The sequence below is a fragment of the Taurulus bubalis genome, assembly GCF_910589615.1.
Source record: "Taurulus bubalis genome assembly, chromosome: 16".
Taxonomy (NCBI): Eukaryota; Metazoa; Chordata; class Actinopteri; order Perciformes; family Cottidae; genus Taurulus; species Taurulus bubalis.
This window is the reverse complement of record NC_136604.1, coordinates 7,231,237-7,252,145: the sequence shown is the minus strand read 5'-3', so window position 1 is coordinate 7,252,145 and position 20,909 is coordinate 7,231,237. Positions and strand designations below refer to the sequence as shown.

The following is a 20,909-nucleotide window of genomic DNA, read 5'->3' as shown; positions in this document are numbered from 1 at the left end:
GGCAACCAAACATTTCCAAACATCTGTCATTTTCATTTCTGCAAATACCTGAGACAACCACCACGTTTTTGGAATACAGTTTATTTGTTTTACTGTACAATAAATTACAATCCAGATGTTTTCACGTTCATTCCCACGTTTTGTACTTTGGTCTGGTTGGTTTTAAAAACATTCCCTCCTGCACGGTCAGGAATTTTCATGTAAACATTGACATGTTTTGTAGGCACATACAGCACTTGTTTAACATCTCCACCGTCTCCACGTGTAGCTCCATCTGTCTCGCGCCTTTCCCACGGAGGAGCACTCGTTCACCCCTCCGCCTCTCAGTGGGTGTAGAGGGAGGCGGTGAAGACGATGTCCCTGCGAATGGCCAGGGACGCCTTCTCCATCTTGCTGCCCAGGACGGAGTCTCCCACGATGCGGGCGGCCTGCCGCACCTCCTTCAGCACCTCGTCCAGGCGCTGGATGCAGCGGACCACCGTGCCCTCCTGGACGTCCGTCAGCTGGGCGATCTCGGCGAACGGCTGTGACGATGGAGGGACGGCGGGAGGACGGACGCCAGAGAAGACATGACACGGCGAGACGGTTTGTGATGCAACGCAAGCAGGAAAAGAGTTGAGGAGGGAAAAGTTTAGTAGCATACGTCCAGAGGGAACTACAACGATCAGCCTGAATGTGCCTTTACGTTGCGTAAAATCTGCTGCAAAGTATTATAGTAACTATAGTTACTAGTTATAGTAATTATAGTATAAACAATAAAACCATTACAGTTTATCATAAAAAAAAATGTACAGACAAAATAGCCTAAACTCAAACTTTTCTCACACAGTATACTAATAAACAAGCAGCTTAAATATATTACTCTAAAAAATAATCCGTGGATTATTTGATGATGAAAACAATCATTAGTTGGCGCTTTAATCTCAATTCATTCTCTTTAATAATGACCTCTGATCCCATGCCCTTGCATTAATGCTTGTTGTGATGAGAGGTGTTGTTAGCTGGATTCTTTATGCATTGTCATCAGGCCACAAAATGAAATATGGCATTCCTGAAGTCAAAGGTCACCTGCAGCTTTATGCTAGCTTGCTTGAGATAACAGGAAGAGGAAAAGTGAGGTGGCCTTTCTGGTTTAGTTGAGGGACTCGCATGAGTCGTATTAAAGAGAGCTCAAAATCAATGCGGCCACGGCCGAGATGTCCTGCATCCTATAATTCCCATAATGCCGAACAGCATCACTCCCTGCCTGGTAAAAACCTACGTCTTTCAAATTCCCACCTCCAGTTTGTAACTCGGCCTTTGGAGAGCTCCTTTGAGAGCCACAGAACTGATCTAGGTATGTGCTCCTCCAGGCACAGATGACACGTTAATGCCAGGTGCAACAACAAACCGTAAAAAACCTCACCATGCCTCTGGCCCAGCAGTACACCACCTCCGTCAGGCCAAACTTGAACTGGCCGACAAACTCCTCAGCCGTCTGTGGTATCCCACATTCCCTCTGCAGCTCTCCGATACGCTTGGCCACTGACAGCACCCGATCGATGCCCTGAAAGAAAAATACAAAGAAACAGAGACAGAGAGAGAGAGAGAGAGAGAGAGAGAGAGAGAGATGGGAAAGTTAAGTCCGAAAGAGATTTTAGTAAGCCCTTAAATGCTTCACTCTCTCACCTCTTGGTGATGTTCAAGAAGTCTGTTTGACAAACTGTGCCGTGCCGCGTCTACAGAGCTCGGCCATCACTAATTCAGGCCTTCATAAAGCACTTTCATGTACCGGCGGCCGCCCACAACGCACACTGACACGGCAGAGGCGTATTTGACAAGAGGCAGATGAGTAAATTAATAAGTGAGAGAGAGACCGGGATGAGTCAGGTGAAGTGCCCTTACTGTGTGTGTGTGTGAGTGCATGTGTGCGCATGAATCACCCACTGAGAAGGCGAAGTCTGTACAGTATGTCAGTACACACGCGTCACGGCTGTCACTTTGATATCCGGGCTTTTCACGGCGATACAAACAAAGGCGAGCCACTTCCTCCTTACCTCCTGCAGTGTGCTGGTGATGTGCGGCTCCACCTGAGTTTTCTGCTGGAAGACCAGGCAGGACAGCAGGGCGGCGCTCTCCTCGGGCGCCAGCGGGCTCAGGACGTTCTCGAACAGCAGCTCGGTCAGCAGCAGCTCGTGGCTGCTGATCTGACAGGCCACGCGGCCCTTCAGCTGCACCGCCCCGCTGCTGTCGACGTACTGGAGGGACTGCAGCACCTGAGGACCAGCGGAGAAATAAACCTCAGAGTCAATAAAAAAAAAAAACTAACTTTAAAAAGTAAACGTTTGTAGACCAGACTGAATCAAATCCCATCTGCCACATCTATTTGCTCAATTCATTCAACATTATTAACATTAGTTGTGTACAACAACTTTTCGGATAAGATAAACCCTTAATAATGGACACCTCGTCAGGCATTACTACATACTATAATGGTGAATGTGTTAGCAATATACCTGCTACACATCAGGATGCTGGCGTAGTTGCTTGAATGAATTTAGATTCTTACATTTATATATTTAAGAAATATCTTACTGTTTGTCTTAAATCTCCTGCAAATAGCACGGAAGTGATTTGCTAATAATTGGCAGAAAATTAATTGACAATCATTTTGAAAATCAATTGTTAATTTAAGTAATTCAGCAATCAAAAATGACTAATACTAACTTGTTCATGTTTTTTTCATCTTACTCAAACCAGGGAGGTTGCACTTAATGTGTTGCATATTAACCCCTGAGCCACAGACAAAACCAGCAGTTAAAAGACATCAGCCCACTGTGACGGTGATTGATGTAGGACCTTGTTGTAATAAGCATTCATGTATTAAGGGTAAGCTAAAAGCCTTAATTCAGTTGTAAATGCCTAAAAATATAACTGAGATCATGAATAACTTCTTCAGACATGTGACTCAAGTTAAATGTTCAAATTTACAAAATAAAAATCCCGCTATCTAGGACTAGAAAGTGACCTTATTTTGAAAGATATATAAAAAAAGAAAACCCAGACAGAAATAGGTCAGGACAGCGAGTCAAACGTCTGATCCAAACCTTGATCCTCTGGTGGTATTCAGGCAGCAGAGACAGAGACTGGTCTGACACCAGGAACAGCAGCCTGTCCAGCTCCTCCTGGACTTTCATCCTCTCCTCGACCCGAGCAAACTGACACACACACACACACACACACACATACACATACACACACACACACACACACACACACACACACAGGTTACTTAACTTGAGTATACAACAGCAGTACTGCAGCACTTGACCTGATTTCAGTGCAACAAAAAACAAAAAAATTCCAAGACAGGGAAAACATTGCCTATTGTACTCTCATTGACAGCACAGAGCCGTCTCTTGGTGAATGTTACATAAACCCACTGAGCCCAATTACTGTATACTAACAGCTTGCATTGCAGAGTGCACTGCATTAACCACCACTTTAAAATACTAGCAAGGCTTCATAAAGGACGCACGAAAATGTGAGAGGAGACAGTGATACTGCAAATAAGAGCGTGTTATCTTGTGAAGTAACGGGAGAGCTCTCGTGTGTGTGTGTCTTTGTGTGTGTGCGAGAATGCTCAAACGGCACGCTGCACCCGCGAGACAGTGATGAGCAGCAGCTATGAGCCTATATGGGTAATTATAGAAACTGCCGGCTCCGATTCTCGCATCTCATCTCCTCAATGAGGCTGCCACGGAAAACAGGATGCACAAGCGCGAAAGCAGAATTATTGTGTGCGGAGATGGATGTTACTACTGTGAAACGAGAGGAGAAATGATGGAAGGATGAAGGGAAACTGATGCTGTGATGAATGAGAGGAGGCATCAAAAGGGGGGAGAGGCGATTGTCTTATGCAAGGGTGTGATGTTGATTAGCTGCGTAAATGTGCAATTGCTGCACAAAAGAATGTGATGTCTTTATTAAACCAACAGTCAAATGAAATCCCTCATCATTTATCTGCATTGTGAAACTCAAAAGTATAAAAAAAGAGCGGTTAATCAACTCGACACACACCTCCTCTGCGAACGTGGGCGAGTGGATGCAGTTGAACTCTCTGAGGCCGTCCTGCAGCACGCGGCGCCTCATGGTGTCCTCCACCACCTCGACGCTCTTCAACTGGAGGTCGTTCACGGGGTCGAGGGTCGCCATGCCGCTGGGGTTGGCCTCGGCCAATCGCAGGAGCTCCTGGGTTGCCGTGGAGATGGCTTGGCCGGGAGGGTCGAGCCTGAGGGAAGAGAAGGTGAAGATGCAAAAAGAGGGGCGCAAGAAAGACTGCCTCTTTTTTGACCGACAGTGCTTGGTGGTCGGATAGAAAGGCATAAATAAAGAAGGAAAAAATGCGACTGATACCTAAAAACAAACAAACAAACAAATAAAACACTCAAGGGAGAAAGTAAACAAAAGCTCATAATCCTTTGCCTTAAAACCTATCATTTATATGTATAGGTAGTTCAAAGAAAGCCGTCAACCATTCAATTTACATGAACACAAATAAATGTCCTATATAGAGCGAAAAAAACACGACATTTTAAAACAGCTTAGAAATGTGTTTTCTAAAATGGTCTCCAGACTGAAGGATAATTCATATATTTTTCTTTGCATACAGGATTATATTTTGCATGTTTATAGATTTAAAGTTGCCCCGAGTAGTTTCCTTGTCTACAAGCTAAAGGTTACGTTGACGTTCAGTGTTTCACAGCTAAATGCATTGCGTGTTTTTCCTAAATAAAGGCCTCAATCGAGCTCTCTCACACACCTGAATCGTGGCTGCTGCCTCTTGTAGTAGTTGTCGATGATCCTGTCGGGAATCACTTTGAGGGTTTTCACTGTGATGGCTGAGATGTCCTGAAGCTTTAACTTCTGCACTGTGTGGCTGCAGGGACCTGACAACAACAAAAAGAGCAAAGGGAACCATCGCACATGCTTGTACTTCTGTGGCACTAGCTGCAAACTGCTCCGTGAAATGAGATGGCTGAAATGTGAATGTGCTCCATGTCGGCCGACCGACCTTCGGGTATAAAGAGAGCCGTGTTGTAGAGGTGAGGGAAAGCGGTGTTGTTTCTTTTTCCTTCCTCTTCCTCGTTGCCCTTCTCGCAGACGACGAGAGCCGTGAAGGTGCGATTCACGGCGTCACAGGATACCTGGCGTGGGAGAGAAGACGTCAAGGGACGGGTGTAGTGGTCAGGAACATGCCCCACAGTCTGAGGACGTGCAGGTGAGGTGATATAGACACTCTTATGAATGTATTTGTGTGTGTGTGTGTGCGTGTGTGCCCTGCGAAGGACGGACGTTCCATTCAGCTTTAATGTCGCCTTGCTCACTGTATGCTGAGCAACGAGCATGCTGTGTGTCGTATACCTAAGTGGTAGTTTTACACTCAATTTCATGTTTTCTTATGACTTAAAGTATGATTTATGTAAAAAATTAAATAATCTCTGCTTCATTTTCTGTCCTGAATACGTATCCCTTTTGCCCAAAAGTTCCTCATCTATTTGCTCTACTTTCATTATAATGTTCTTGAAAATAAAGATCAAAGGCACCTCCCACAAAACTCCACCAGCGTAAACTCCACGGTTCTAGTTGGCAGATTGCTTATTAATCTTTAAGAAAAGCAGGCCAAAAACGACAGCAGTGACAAATTAGACACACACACACACACACACACACACACACACACACACACACACACACACACACACACACACACACACACACACACACACACACACACACACACACACACACACACACACACAATTATTGAGAAGCAACCCAACAGAATTGAACAGTCTGATTCATTTCTTTCGATGTTTGTTATTCAATGTTTAATGCCGCCATGTAAGCCAGGTCCAACAAGCAAAAGAGGTTTGCAACATCATTGGGATTTAGCTGGCTGAATAAATATTCAATAAAAAAACTACTAATAGCTAGAAACTCTTCATTCAGAACAACACTACTGCAGTATATTTCACACAAGCTGGGTCTGACAGCAAGTTAACTTTAAATGTCCCTATAGCTTGATATTTTCACTTTGTAGGACTTTAAAAAGCCTGTATGTGTGATGACTGTTAAAGTCTTTATCTGCTGCTACTCATCAAGCCACCATGAAACAAACACACCTACCTGTAGGATAACTCCCAGGGCGTTGAGATGCTGCTTGTTGTTCACCAACACAACTCGACCCACAGAAAGAGCTTTTAGCCCGTTGACGGACTCCAGAATCGCGCGCTGAAGCCGGAGACAGCAGGGAGGAAACGTAGTAAGCGGCAGATTGAAGCTGTATGAATATGATCTTTGTTGTGTGTGTGTACCTGGAGGGCCTCGGTGGTGATTCGTAGCTCTGTCACCGTGTGGTAGTAAGGCAACATGTCCGACAGCTGGCCTTCTGTGTCCAGAGGGGGCAGAGAAGACACCATCTGCTTCAGCTGGCTGATCCTCTTCTCTTGGGTCTACAGCGGGAGAAGTTGTCGACTGTCGTGACTCGGGGAAATTGCAAGACAGAAGAGCGAGGAGGACGCTCCTCTTCCGACTGCATATACACTACCATTCAAAGGTTTGGGGTCACTTAGAAATGTCCTTATTTTTAAAGAAAAGCACTGTTTTTTTCCAATGAAGATAACATTAAATTAATTTGTTAAAACATTGTTAATGTGGTAAATGACTATTCTAGATGGAAACGTCTGGTTTTTAATGAAATATCTACATAGGTGTATAGCGGCCCATTTCCAGCAACTATCACTCAGTGGTCTAATGGTACATTGTGTTTGCCCATCATAGAAGACTAATGGATGATTCGAAAAACCTTGAAAAACCTTGTGCAATTATGTTAGCACAGCTTAAAACAGTTATGCTGGTTAGAGAAGCTATAAAATTGGCCTTCCTTTGAGCTAGTTGAGTATCTGGAGCATCACATCTGTGGGTTCCATCATACTCTCAAAATGGCCAGAAAAAGAGAACTTTCATGTGAAACTCACCAGTCTCTTGTTCTTAGAAATGAAGGCTATTCCATGCGAGAAATTGCGAAGAAACTGAACATTTGTCTGGGTGACCCCAAACTTTTGAACAGTAGTGTATAGTTTCTATGTTGTTTACTTCCTGCGATAAACCTTTTGTTCATGATCAAACGGGATGTGCTCTGCGGGTGCACGTTACCTGAGTGTCCCTGTGGTTCTCAGAAAAGCTCCTCCTCATCATGTCGGTCACGCGCAGGGCTTCGACCCGCAGCAGGTTGAGGATCATCGTGTAGGTCAGTCTGAACTGGGACTGGAGGGTGGTGGGTTTACCCTGAGCAGGACAAAGAGGATTATGTCAAGGTAGACAACAAAAAAAGTAAGTACGCAACTAAAACTTCTCTGAAAGCATTTCCAGGATCAGTTCATTATTGGTTTTGGTCTTTACATGGGAATATTTAATATGAATCAGATTTGCCTTTTTTTCATTTAGTTTTCCTGATGGTCTGCTATGCTAGGTATAATAACAATTACACGAGCATTATAAACCTTTTCAAACTTGACAACATCAACATTCTGAATGGGCTCTTTTGCATTTCCTGTTGTATGTTAATGTCGTAGCTGGCAGAAGTAAAATTGGACCAAAATGTTGCCCTTAACAACAGAATGGCAATGAAAAGGTCAATAGCAATCAGATCAAATAACGTTCACATGTATACATTCAAGATGATCAAATCCGATCCCATTAGAAATGAAGGAGAATTATCTCTGCTGAAGAGCACATTGAAATCTAAACATTCCTCCCCAAGTGAAAGTGAGCCCACTCAATTAAATAACCCAGCATGCAACACTTTCATTGAAACACAGCCAAAGTGAGATTATACACATTTTGAAATATCGACCTGCGGAAAGAGATTTATATCACACCAAATGATAGATTATATAAACTCATGGGTCAGGTGAGCCTCACCAGCATCATGACATGCAGGTCTGCCATCTCGTGAACTCCGGCTTTACACAGAATGATGACGGTGCCTGTGGCGTCCAGACCTCTCCTGCCTGCTCTGCCCGCCATCTGAATATACTCGCCTGAAGGTGCAAAGTTCAGAACATAAAAGAGACATCAGTGGTGCCGTTGTTTTCCCTCAACTCCGATTCATCCTTCGGGGGATGAAAGAGCATAACGCATGTTCGCTCAGATTAAACAGAGGCAACGCAGGTAGAGACGGGGAGAGCCAAACCTGGCAGCAGGTTTCTAAAGCCGGTTCCATCGTGTTTCCTGATGCTGTCGAACACCACAGTCCTGGCGGGCATGTTCACTCCCATAGCAAACGTCTCGGTGGCAAACAGCACCTGGGCAGATGAAGGGGAGACGCAGGAGGATTCGTTAAACATCTCCAAACAAGGTGCATTTGGAGATTATGCTTGAAGTAACAGATAAAGAGGTTTGCTATTCTGAATTGTATTTTTTGCAGTGATGGTATCTGATGTCTTCTCTCCTCTCATTTTGATGTGACTCACCTTCACAAGACCTCGCGAGAAGAGCATCTCGATGACCTCCTTCAGTATCGGCAGGATCCCGCTATGATGGACTGCAATTCCCCTCTTCAACAGGTCCCTCATGACCAAGATCTAAACACGGCATGAGTAAGAGGCTTTAATCTTAAGACACGACATAGATACCAGCCTTTAAATAGGCAAGTGATAGGTGATGCACAATATTTTGTAATGGGCTTTTAAGGTTTTTAGACCTATTTAGCTGAAAGTGACCGAACTAAAAACAGTAAGGACACAAAACCAAAACAATGAGCTGAAAGAAACTAAAATGCTCTGTAAAGCTGAGGGGAACTGCAGTTCTGTGTGGGTTTGTTACTCAAAGTGACCCCTTTAACATTATATATCATTAAAACGATGTATTAGTGCAGCCTTAAGTCACAGTGGGACAGCACACTGGGGACAATATTTTTGGTCCATAACACATTACCAAGTGCAGTGTACGTAATATCAAAAAAGAGAATATTTTCCTTCCCATGTGGTCAATAAATTGAACCTAGGGGAGCTGTCTGAATCAAATGACCATTAAATATTAATATTCCCCACACATCCCTTTATAATAAAAGCGTGAGGTCTTTACCTGAGGCAGCTGTCGGTCTGCTCCACGGAGACGACTCAGACTCTTCTGGAAGAAAGAGTGAATCTCGGCCTTTTCTATGGAGGTGGTCATGTCCATGGAGTCCAGCGAGCGGGCGTTGTCATCACACCGCGTCCGTGAGAAGGTGAACGCGACCACCGGCGTCTGCTGCCGCTTGGACAGGAAGTGCAGGAGAGTGAGCCACACCGAGCGGTCCTGGAGGGGGGAAGGAATTGCAGAGAGGGATGAGAGCATGAAGCAAGAGGGTGTTGTTGTCAGAAAAATCAAAAGAAAATCAAAAAGCAGCGAGGTTACCAAAGCGAAAGGAAGGGGATTACCTGACTAGCTGTGGTGCTGTGAGAAGTATTCTTCGTGCCAAATGATTGGGCGTGTTTGCTAGTGCGCTCCTTCTTGGCATCGACAGCTGCGTAGTACCTGAACGACAGAACTTTCTTTATAAAAAAATGGCTTACTAGACTGAAATAACAAGAATCAACTGGAGCGCAGCACAATTTTCTCCGCGTACCCTTTAGTGAGGAAGTTTCCTGTCGCATCCAGCAGCAGGAACATCTCTTTCTGAGTCTTGGTGCTGTTCCCAGTGTACAGATAATGCTCCAAAGGCACAGGTCTCTTCATAGTGCTGATCACGTAGATGTGCTTCTTCTTTATCCGACTAGGATTAACGAAAGGGATTGGGTAGCGAGGGAAAGTGTTCAAGAGATACAAAAAGGCAATTGGTATGAGGAGCGTGGCTCTTATTTTGACAAATGCCCCCTAATATCAAGTGCACCTACCCGATCCACTCGCTAAACTCCACAGCGTTTGGCACAGTGGCGCTGAGGAGAATGATGCTGACGTGATCGGGAAGCATGATCAAAACCTCCTCCCACACGACCCCTCTCTGAGGGGGAAAAAACGAAGGGGCGGTAAAAGAAGAGAGGAGAACAGTTACTCTCGACTTCAACAGGGAAATCCGATAAATGAAAGATTCGGACAGCCGTCCGGGTCGTCCCTGACCTCGGCGTCGTTGATGTAGTGAACCTCGTCAAAGATCACCCACTCCAAGTCCCTGATGACCTCTGAGCCGTTGTAAAGCATGGACCTGAAAGAAAGAAATGAACCTTAACAAAAAATGGCATTTGGATTTGATTGAAAACATGAATATAATATCTATAACAAAACAGCCTGCGCACCGGAGGATCTCGGTGGTCATGATAAGACACGAAGACTCGGGACTGAGCTGGACATCGCCCGTCAGGAGGCCTACATCTCCAAAGGTGCTTTTAAAGTCTCTGAACTTCTGATTGGACAGGGCTTTGATGGGAGAGGTGTAGATGGTCCTGTCAAAAGAGGAAAGAAGAGTGAACACCATTAAGATACTTGGAAGTCCTTCATTATATATACTACATTCCTCACTGTTCACTGTAGAAAGAAAGCACAACAACCTGAAGGGAAAGCAGAAGCCCTTCAGAATGACAGATATGCAACATAAACTGTATTATTTATGAGCAGAGCACGACTCCTATGCAGGTTTGAGGTGATATGCTCCACAATGGATGTCATTCCAATTCTGCGAGCCCTTTATCTCACAAGTCTCTTTCAAAATACCTCAGTAAAAACTTAAAACTGCTGTCTTTGACTTTTGCTGAAAGTGTGTTGAGCTCTCCGCATGGCCGTGCAGCCACGCACACAGCGAGGGCAACGGGGAAATTGATTTGTGCCAACAAGTACCCACCTTGTCATGTGTTTCTGGGAGAGGGCGATGGCGTATTCGGCCACCACTGTTTTGCCAGCTGATGTATGCGCGGCTACAAACACAGAGTCGTGAGCCTCCAGCTTTAGCACAGCCTGTTTCTGGAAGACGTCCAGCTCAAACGGCCACTGGAGCAGAGATGGGGCGGAGAAACACATCAGTTGTCGCAGGGTGCTCAGCAGATTGTCATGCGATGATTAATCGCGTACACAGAGAATCACAGAGACATCAAATAAATAGGGAGGGAGACGTGATGTTTTGAACCGACCGTATATCATGTTTTATTAACAGGATGCTTTCTAGAATACAAACCTTGAAAGCTGGGTTGGGAATGCGTTTATAGAAATCATCGCAGGGTGCATTTATGTTGACAGGGATGGCCCACTTCTTATTTTCTTCTGGGTTCTCTTTTGGCTTTAATTTCTCGTCTTTTCCTCTCTCTGACGGAGTCGAGGATGACACAACATCCTGGAGACAGAGGAGGAGAACCAGATCTCAGTGCAGTTAATGTTTAGCCAGAGGCATAATTGGAATTTAGGTTGAAAACATTACGATATTACTGTGATTCATAAGAAGGTAGGACTGCATTACATTGAGGTTGATTTTCAGTTTGCAAAAAACTACTATGCATCTACATCACACTTTTTTTTAATCTCATCATGCAAACCTCCAACAATAACTTTAACTGTACTTATTCTGATAACTCACAATTTGAGGTAAAAAACAATATCTCTAAATTTAGATTATTCCACACAGTTTGTATTAGTTTGTTTCTATGGACAATTTTCATGTCTTTCTTTTACTTTGGTGAATTTATGTTGCAATTTTACCGTTGCAGTCTTATATGTATATATATATCAAATATATAAAACAAAATATATATGCAACTGTTCTAAACTGACCCTTTTAGTGTAGATGATCGTGTCAGAGAGAAGAAAACTAAACAAACTGCGGTACCTTGACTCCCAGATCTTCCAGGCTGTTGGTTCTGGGTAGGTTGGGAGCTTCCTCACTTTCTTTGCCCTCCTCCTTCTCCTCTGCCACAGGTTCCAAGTCAGTGATGTCATCCAATGTTGACAGGAGGGACATAAGGGTGACCTCCGCTTTTGCTATCTTGGCATCTTCAGGATACACGTTCAAAAAAATAAAATTATTATAATTATCTTAAAAAGCCCTGGTGAATTTATTTTGCATATGAAAGAATGATATCTAACCTTTGTCAGTGAAGTCCATCCCGGCTTTAAGTCCAGGCGGGACTCTGAGTAAATCTACAAGAGGACAATAACAAATTTAACAATAAAGAGCTGAAATAACAACAAAAGTCTCACCCTTATTTTAACACAATGCAAGTAAAAAAAAGAAGAGAAATCACCATTCTCAAAGTCTATGTCCGCCTCTAGATCAGATTTCTTCTTGATTTGGTCCAGAGTGAGCTCCTCCATTCCTCCTGTGAAGATAACCATCGCAACAAACATATTAAGAGACAAAGTGAAAACACCTCACTTGCAAGTACTGAATACACCACAAATATGTAAAACTTTGTATGAATCTATCTCACCGGGGCGGAAGGGGTAGTTGGTGTTGCTTCCACGAAGGCTCTCTGAAGGAGGGCCGGGTTGGCGATGTAATGAAAGCGAGTTCTTTGCTGACAGGCCAGTGTTCTCCAGTAACACCTAGACGTAAAATCAGACAGAACAGACCCAAAAAATAACACAATGGACGCTTTCTCTTGAACTGTATTGGATGGATTCTTCAATAATATAGGAATACCACAACATCTTCTTCTCATTAAGATCATTTATGTTTAAACAGGATGGCATGAGGGGTGCAACTGACATATTTGTTTTCATTATTTTCATAATCTTTCATAATTTTTTTTATGTTGTTCGGTCTCCAAAAAATATTTTAAAATAGAAAACATGCCCACCGCAATTTTCCAAAGTGCAAGTTTACAAATTGAAATTCCTTTTATCATCGAACAGACATTTCCCAACTCAAAGATAGTCAGTTTACTAACATGTAAATTAAAAAAATGCAGCAAATAAACACATCTGAGAGACTCGAGCACATATTCATGAAGGACTTAAAGAAAGCATTACTTGATTCTCAAAAAGGTTGCATGTTCAGCTCTAGATGCTTTATTAACAGTTAGGCAGAGCCGGTGTGTTTGTGAGCTACCTCTGTGAAGTCCAGCAGCATCCCTGTGGTTGGATCTCTGACAACAGAGACGCCGGAGTGAAGTGCAGATGGAGTACAGTTGATTAAAGAGTCAACACTAACTTCTCTCCGAGTCACCCTGGTGAAGATGACAACACAACAGTTACATCTTCTTCAAATACGTATGGCTGTAAATTGAGTGACTTGGATCGGTCAGCAATATCTGATTGAAAGTAACTCCCGTTGTCAAAAATCTGCTCAGGATCGGCTACAATTGTGTTACGTGTTGTTTTAACACCAGATACTGCATGTTAATCTAAAATCTTTTGTTATATTTGTCTTTGTAGCCGCTAATAACTTTCATATTGTTCCTTCACTTTCATAATCAAATTGATTCTAAAAGGTAACATAAAAAATGTATGGTTAAAGTTATGAAAAAAAAAAGTTATTTAATTATAATAAAATCAAATTTATATTTCATACACACTCTCTACTTTGATAATTCACCACTAAGATTGAATTGTTTCTGGAAAAGCCGGGAATTCAATTAATTTACTAATCTGAAAATGTATTCTGCTAATGATTTTTGTACCCATTTAATCAAATGGGTACAAAAATCAATACACTTTAAATTACAGTATATGTACACAGTCTACAATATCAAGTAGCAGCCACCTACACCGACTCTAAAGCACATTGGTGTGTATTCTCCGAATTCAAACAAATATTTAAACAGTCAAATCGTTCACAAGCAATAATGACATTGTTTACAGGAATACACACTTGAGAAACTTCTGGAAGGCAAAGTCTGTGTCGTGTATAGGAAGCCAAGCAGCGTCCTGTAAAAACTGTTTCTCCACCTCTCTCTCCAGGCTCAGGCTAGTGGGAGGAAGCCCGTGGGGGAGCTGTAGGCGGATAAGATCAGATATTCAGCAGTTTAATGAGTCCCAGGTTTGATTCCCTTATCACACATTCATTCCCTTAGTCTTTCTATTCAAAAGTATAATTTTAGTAATATGTTAGCACACAGACAGATTTATTTAGAACTACAAAAGGCACAGACGCATTATAAGACACATCATACTTAAATTAACTTTACTGTTGGTAACATCTACTCAAGTGGTGCACTAAGTACTCTTCTGACCCACACAGACTAGCGGTATGAAAGCTCAGCAGTAAATGATATTACTGGATTAACAATGCAGGTGTTTTAATGTTGTTTGTTTATTTGTTTGATTGTTTGATTGATTGAATCTTTTTTCATCCCCAGGGGGGGGATTTGTTTGTAGCAGCAGCAAGCAAAGTTACAGAGTAAACATACAAATATTAAGTATGAAAAATACTCAAAATATACAATACAATAAAATACCAGGGCAGAAGAGTATATACAGTGGATATAAAGTAACGTATATACAGTGAAATAGAATAGGTATTACATTAACTAACTAAATGACAAAATATACAGCAACTTCAGCGACGTTGCATTCTATATTTTGGACTAGTAACTACAGTTGTCGGTTGAACGTAATAAAAAGCACAATACTCCCTTCTGAAATGTATTGAAATGGAAGTATTAGTACACCAAGTTACTTGCATCACAATGTACTTTGATGGTAGTATTGGAGTAAATGTACACGGTCATCCCGCTGTGTACTAACCGTGCTCTGAGGAGCAAAAGGCTGGTCGAGTGATGGGTGTGTGATGAGCTCAAACCTGCCAGAGCACCCCATCTCCAGCAGGGACAGCGGCAGGTCCGCGGGGCCCGCGGGGGGCACGTCTGCAGCGCGGAGAGAAACAACACAAAGAGTGTGAGAAACAACACAAAGAGTATGAATGGACTCAACACACACACACACACACACACGCACGCACGCACGCACGCACACGCACACACACACACACACCAGAAGGCTTAATGCTGCAGGGTGCAGCCAGGGAGATGTTAGTGCTGCTGACACCACTATTTAAACGACTGTGTGTGTTCAAGAACGACTGGGAATACATTAATACAGGGTACATTAATATTGGGTAAATGTTGAATATACAAGCCATGAGGCTGTAACACGACCCTTTCAGTATTCACACAACCTACACCAGAGAGCTGTGTGAGCGACATGAAAACGCGTTTTAATATAAACACAAATGTGCACGCTGGCTATTTATTTAGAAAGCCACAACGTACTTATCCTCTCCATGTCCCCACTCCCAAGTGAAAGCTCAAAGTTGCTCCCAACTGGTTCCTCCTGTCGCCTCGGAAGTGGAAGCGGAAGTGGCTACTAAACTAGCGTCAACTAAGCTAAGCTACGGTGGAAATGATACAAACTAAACGTGTCACCAGTGTTCACAAACATGTCCGCAATGTGTGTTTCGTTGTTTTATTCTGGAGTTATGTCGTTTTGTGTGCGTTGCTAACTCTAAATATTTTTGTTGTTGACAAAAAAGACATGAACGCGACCAGCATCCGCTACGTCATAGACACGCGCCGCTGTTTTTGTTGAGACGACTCTGTGTTAGTGTGGTGAGTGAATGCTTTTTAAAAGATAATAACTGTTATACAAAGAGATCACGCATTGTTTTGGTCGGCCGGTAGTTCACTTGCGTGTGGTCTGAACGGACTAGCTACTTGCATAGTCTCCTGGAAGGAAGTCGTGTTTGGAGACCTTATTAGCAACCTGGGCTAGCTGCTGTGAACGCGATAAAAGTACACGTTGATGCCTATTTTGCGTTAATACAGCTGTATTTGTTACCAGCTGGTAATGCAGTTGTCTGTATTGCAGCTGTTTTCACCATGGTAGTGTTTCCAAGTTCACTGACGGAGGAAGAAGAGGCTCTGCAGAAGAAATATGCTAAACTCAAGAAAAAGGTAATAACTGGATGGTTGCTATGTAGCTAATCCTTTTCATACTGTGGTAGTCACAATAATTACTCAAAAGGTAGTGAAGACGTGAATGTGTGACAGTATCACATCTGTTTTAATTGCCATGTGTTGAATGGAGTCCATACAGAAGACAACATTGAAATAAGTCTTTTTAGAAAATAGATATTGTGGCACTTAACTTGTTTACATGTCTGTTCAGAAAAAGGCGCTGCTTGCCTTAAAGAAGCAGAGTTCAACTAACCAGACAAATCAGAGTGGATTGAAACGGAGTAAGTGTATTTGACTCATTGACATTTTTTGTGTACTTCAGCATTTGTCTTTTTCTCAGCTAACTGAAATACACCTGTTGTTTACTCAGCCATATACGCAACCACTTTCATTTATACAATGACACCTGTTGCGACTCTGGTTGAATGTACAGAAATGTCCCGTTCACAACAGTTGAAGAAAGCAAATGAAAACAGAGCAACACAAGTAATCACACCGACAACTTTCCTTCCTAACAGCTTTGTCGGACCAGCCTGTTGTTGACACGGCAACGGCGACAGAGCAAGCGAAGATGCTGATCAAGACGGGTGCCATCAGTGCCATTAAGTCCGAGAACAAGAACTCAGGCTTTAAACGCTCTCGCATGCTGGAAATTAAACTCAAGGTGAGCAGACATTCCTGAGACTGTGTTTTCAGCTGCTTTGTTTTGTTTGTTAATCTGTTTAATTGTTGCTCTGCCACAGGACCCCGAGAAAGGCCAGATTCCTGCTTTCTTACCATTCCAAAGGAGTTTCTCCACAGATGAAGAACCACCTGAGGTATAGTGGATATAAAACATGATAAACAGTTTAAGACGTGCCTGAAAACATGGCCACTTAGTTGCAATTGGCATCCTCTAATGTGTGTTTCTTTCTCAAGTAGCAACAACGCTTAAAATAAACAATGTTATTGGGAAAAACTAATAATACAATGTTAATGTAATAAAATAAATACCTCATGTAGAATTTCTATAAATGGTGACTCCTAGTGTTTAAAGGCACATTTGCAGGTCTGAAAAAAAGACTATGGACTAAAAAGTTGTTGCGCTCTAAGTTGCACTCAAATAGAAAACAAAAGGTACAGCTTATTTTGATGTTGCCATGTTTGTGCTTTTCCTAGTCTGGGAAAAGAGGCCAAAGGAAGTCTCTTTACGAGAGGTAATGTCTTAAAAAACCACAATGAATAAGCAAAACAACCTGTTTAATACACTAACAGTGAGTATCTGTAACAACATTTCCCCTGTGTGGCCGCTGCAGCTTTGTCAGCTCAAGAGATCGAGATCGGGATCGAGATCGATACCGGGATGAGGAGGAGGGAGGCAGTGTGGCATCCGGCCGCGAAATGGACCGAGAAAGAGAGCGAGACCGCGACAGAGAGCCGGATAAAGAGTGGGAAAAAGACAGCGACAGGGATAGAGATAGAGAGCGGGAAAGAGAGAGCGAAAAAGACAGGGATAGAGAGCGGGAAAGGGATAGAGACAAGGAACGCGACAGAGAACGAGACCAGGAAAGAGACCGAGACCAAAGCAGAGACCGGGATCGAGACCGCGACAGGGAACGGGACAGAGAAAGAGACAGAGATGCACCGTTCAGACGTGAGTGACCAACCAAGGGAAAACCCTTAAAGATTACAAGATGCAGTTATCAGTTGACAAGCATGCAGTGCGGAATACGTCATAATGTGGATCTACTATAGTAGTGGCGGTGAATGCTGGACCAGATGCATGATTATTTCCTCTGTCTCCCATCTTTTCATTCCCAGGGTCAGATTCGTACCCGGAGCGGAGAGGGGTACGAAAGGGGAATACGGTGTATGTGTACGGCTCTGGGCTCGGCGAGGACAACCTGCGCTCTTCCTTCTCTCAACATGGAACCATCATCGACCTCTCCATGGACAATCCACGCAAGTATGGAATCATTCACCAACTGTGTGAACTTAGTGGTCGTCTCTACCGGCTGTTGTGAACGTGTTGCTGTCTTATCATAATAAACTAGACTGCCTTCTCCCGCTTCTCTTTAATTTTATGATACAATTATGACTTCTTCTTTTTCCCCTCTTTCTAGTTGTGCATTCATTACTTTTGAGAAGATGGAGTCTGCAGACCAGGCTGTAGCTGAGGTTGGTGTTATCTTGTTTTACAAGAAATTATTCATATGGTCTTCTTCCTTTGGTAATAAAACCACAAATTTCCAAAACACAGCAACAAACCCAAACAAGATTCAGCAAAACATTTTAAAACAAAATATACATGTTATATCAACAACTCAGCCGACCACTACAAAACGTAGAAATGAATGAAAATGTGTTTCAGCATGAAGGGTAGCGCAACCTTCAGGTGTGGGTTTTTGCTTTTAACTCCATCCCAATCTGAGATACATTTTTGTATTTCTAGTATACATGTGATATTGAGAAACTGCCAAATATATTATGGTAATATAATAATCAAGGAAGGAACAGTTATAAAATTGATTTATTGATAAATTATTACGAGACTTAAGTATGATGGTTGTCTACAGACAAGGAGATCCCCATAAAGCTGTATTTTATTTAAAATTTCGATTGTATTTTCTGTCTTTAGCAATGCCCAGTAATAATTAAATGAAACCTCGCCGTTTCTGTCTCAGTTGAATGGGGCCATGGTGGGAGACGTTCACGTCAAAGTCAGCATCGCCAGGAAGCAGCCCATGCTGGATGCTGCCACTGGGAAATCAGTCTGGGCTTCACTGGGTAAACACGGCGCTCTCTATTGTTTGTTTAGACATTGATCAGACTCTCGTGTGGATTAACCTTCAGCAATGGCTCTTCTTTCACAGCTGTGCAGAACAGCACAAAAGGCTCCTACAGAGACAAGAGGAATCAAGTCGTGTACAATGAAGATTTCTTGTGACTGAAAAAGGAAATAAATCCTTGTTTCTTATTTTTGACATATTTTACATTTTTGTTTTAATGTTAGCCAGCTACTTAAAGTATTTGTGTTCTCATCTGTTGTCTTGGTCGACGAGTGATGCGTCGTGGCTCATGAAACTAGAGATACTGTTTTGAACTCAATAAAAAGTTTTCATGCATTGTTACCTCGAGTGAGATTTACATGAGCCTTGTATCATCAAGACGCATCAAGGAAGCGGGAATTGTTGAACAACAAAGACAGTGTAAATAATACACACACATATATAATACACATACAATCAGAGGATTGGTGGTTCGAGCCCCGGCTCTGCTAGTCCATGTCAATGTGTCCTTGAGCAAGACACTCAATTGCTCCCCGTTGCTGTGTCTACGGTGTATAGAGCAAAAATGTAAGTCGCTTTGGATAAAAGCATCAGCTGAATGAAATGTAATATATATATAGAGATAAGAGTCTGAAGACACTTCCACTTTCTCAGTCTAATTACTCAACATTAGTTAAAATAGAGTGAGGAAACTTTCCAATTATTTTCTTTATTTTACATCATCTTTTCTTTGAACTGTGACCTGTCATCGCACTGAACGTGTATTACATGTATTCAAGTTTAACGCTACAGTTCATGTCAAACTAATGAAACCGTTCTCAGAGACATGAAAATCAACAGGACTTTTGTCATTGAGGCCATTTTGTCATCTCACAGTATGTAAAGCACAGTTCCACTTAGCTGCTTCAGTTTCCAGGTCCTGGTATTGTGTACGCTGGCTTTATTACAACAGAGCCATTGTTATTGTCACTACTAATACCTGTGTTATGACGAGTCCAAATGTCTGGGGTGAAAAAAGGCCTCTCGTCTCAGTGCGAGAGGGTGGAGGACTGATTAGTCTCTGCCACTTGTACACACATCATCACTAAGAATATATTTCTATGCAAATTGGATACATTTTTACATGAAATTACTTATTTTCACAGTCTGAAATTATAAAGGCCTCAGTCAGTTTCCAGCACCTTCTTAAAAAGGTCCAGTGTGGAACATTTTGGGGGTTCTATCGGCAGAAATGGACTATTCATAACTATGTTTATCAGTGTATAACACCCTGAGACTTAATCACCGTCTTTTTGTCAGCTTAAAATGAGTCCTTTATTACTAAAAAGGGAGCGGCGATGCACCTACAGCAGCCCAGAAAGACAAACCTCCAGCAAGAGCCTGTGTTTTTTTTTATAATAATAATAATAATAATAATACATTTAATTTATATAGCGCTTTTCCAGATGCTCAAAGACGCTTGACAGAGTCAAAACAGAACAAAACAAAAATATAGAAACAAAACAAACAATTCTAAAAAAATAAAATAAGAAAAAACTGGAGACGCTGCAACAGAATTAGTCCTGCAGTGGAGGGTAGGGAGCAGGGGTTAACAGGTGGAGGGTAGGGAGCAGGGGTTAACAGGTGGAGGGTAGGGAGCAGGGGTTAACAGGTGGAGGGTAGGGAGCAGGGGTTAACAGGTGGAGGGTAGGGAGCAGGGGTTAACAGGTGGAGGGTAGGGAGCAGGGGTTAACAGGTGGAGGGTAGGGAGCAGGGGTTAACAGGTGAAGGGTAGGGAGCAGGGGTTAGCAGGTGAAGGCGAGTTTGAAGAGGTGTGTTTTGAGGGCTTGCTTGAATGACGATAGGGTGGGAGCTTGACGAATGTGGATGGGGAGGGCGTTCCAGAGGGGAGGTGCAGCAGCTGAAAAGGCCCCGTCACCTCAGGTCCGACGCTTGGTCTTGATGGTCTTCAAAGTGTTCAAATTGGCAGACCTGAGGCAACGGGTAGGGGCGTGAAGGGGGAGGAGGTCTGATAGGTAGGGAGGGGCCAGATTGTTTAGGGCTTTGTAAGTGGTGAGTAAGATTTTAAAGTCTATCCTGTATTTGACCGGGAGCCAGTGGAGGTTGCGTAAGACCGGGGTGATGTGGTCATAGCGGCAGGTGGAGGTGAGCAGTCGAGCGGCAGAGTTCTGAACATACTGAAGTTTGTTGATGATTTTGTTGGGGGAGCCGTAGAGGATGCTGTTGCAATAATTAAGTC

At 42.9% G+C, this 20,909-nt stretch overlaps 2 protein-coding genes across 2 annotated transcripts; one reads left to right on the top strand and one right to left on the bottom strand.

Moving 5' to 3' along the window:
• Positions 1 to 76: 76 nt before the first annotated feature.
• skic2 (SKI2 subunit of superkiller complex) lies at positions 77 to 15,231 on the bottom strand (the record flags this gene model as incomplete). The annotated part of the gene is made up of 29 exons (XM_079231472.1): positions 77 to 524; positions 1,406 to 1,546; positions 2,037 to 2,255; positions 3,087 to 3,197; positions 4,060 to 4,270; positions 4,802 to 4,928; positions 5,054 to 5,186; positions 6,169 to 6,273; positions 6,357 to 6,494; positions 7,198 to 7,329; positions 7,966 to 8,084; positions 8,237 to 8,348; positions 8,517 to 8,627; positions 9,130 to 9,342; positions 9,465 to 9,561; positions 9,653 to 9,799; positions 9,921 to 10,027; positions 10,144 to 10,228; positions 10,320 to 10,466; positions 10,862 to 11,007; positions 11,192 to 11,347; positions 11,837 to 12,000; positions 12,094 to 12,147; positions 12,252 to 12,326; positions 12,438 to 12,552; positions 13,058 to 13,175; positions 13,820 to 13,941; positions 14,695 to 14,813; positions 15,219 to 15,231. The coding sequence occupies 29 exons, from the start codon at positions 15,229 to 15,231 to the stop codon at positions 324 to 326; spliced, it is 3,738 nt and encodes a 1,245-aa protein (XP_079087598.1). The 3' UTR covers positions 77 to 323.
• Positions 15,232 to 15,524: 293 nt separating this feature from the next.
• On the top strand, positions 15,525 to 19,012 carry nelfe (negative elongation factor complex member E). Its single transcript, XM_079232291.1, has 11 exons — positions 15,525 to 15,554; positions 15,814 to 15,899; positions 16,114 to 16,183; positions 16,421 to 16,566; positions 16,646 to 16,720; positions 17,061 to 17,098; positions 17,198 to 17,535; positions 17,703 to 17,847; positions 18,005 to 18,059; positions 18,566 to 18,668; positions 18,755 to 19,012. The coding sequence occupies exons 2-11, from the start codon at positions 15,825 to 15,827 to the stop codon at positions 18,826 to 18,828; spliced, it is 1,119 nt and encodes a 372-aa protein (XP_079088417.1). The 5' UTR covers positions 15,525 to 15,554; positions 15,814 to 15,824; the 3' UTR covers positions 18,829 to 19,012.
• Positions 19,013 to 20,909: the final 1,897 nt, after the last annotated feature.

Coding starts and splice junctions, on each gene's coding strand:
- nelfe (XM_079232291.1), top strand. CDS start 15,825: ATGGTAGTGTTTCCAAGTTCACTGACGGAGGAAGAAGAGGCTCTGCAG. Junction 15,900..16,113: donor ATGCTAAACTCAAGAAAAAG/GTAATAACTGGA, acceptor ATGTCTGTTCAG/AAAAAGGCGCTGCTTGCCTT. Junction 18,669..18,754: donor ATCAGTCTGGGCTTCACTGG/GTAAACACGGCG, acceptor CTTCTTTCACAG/CTGTGCAGAACAGCACAAAA.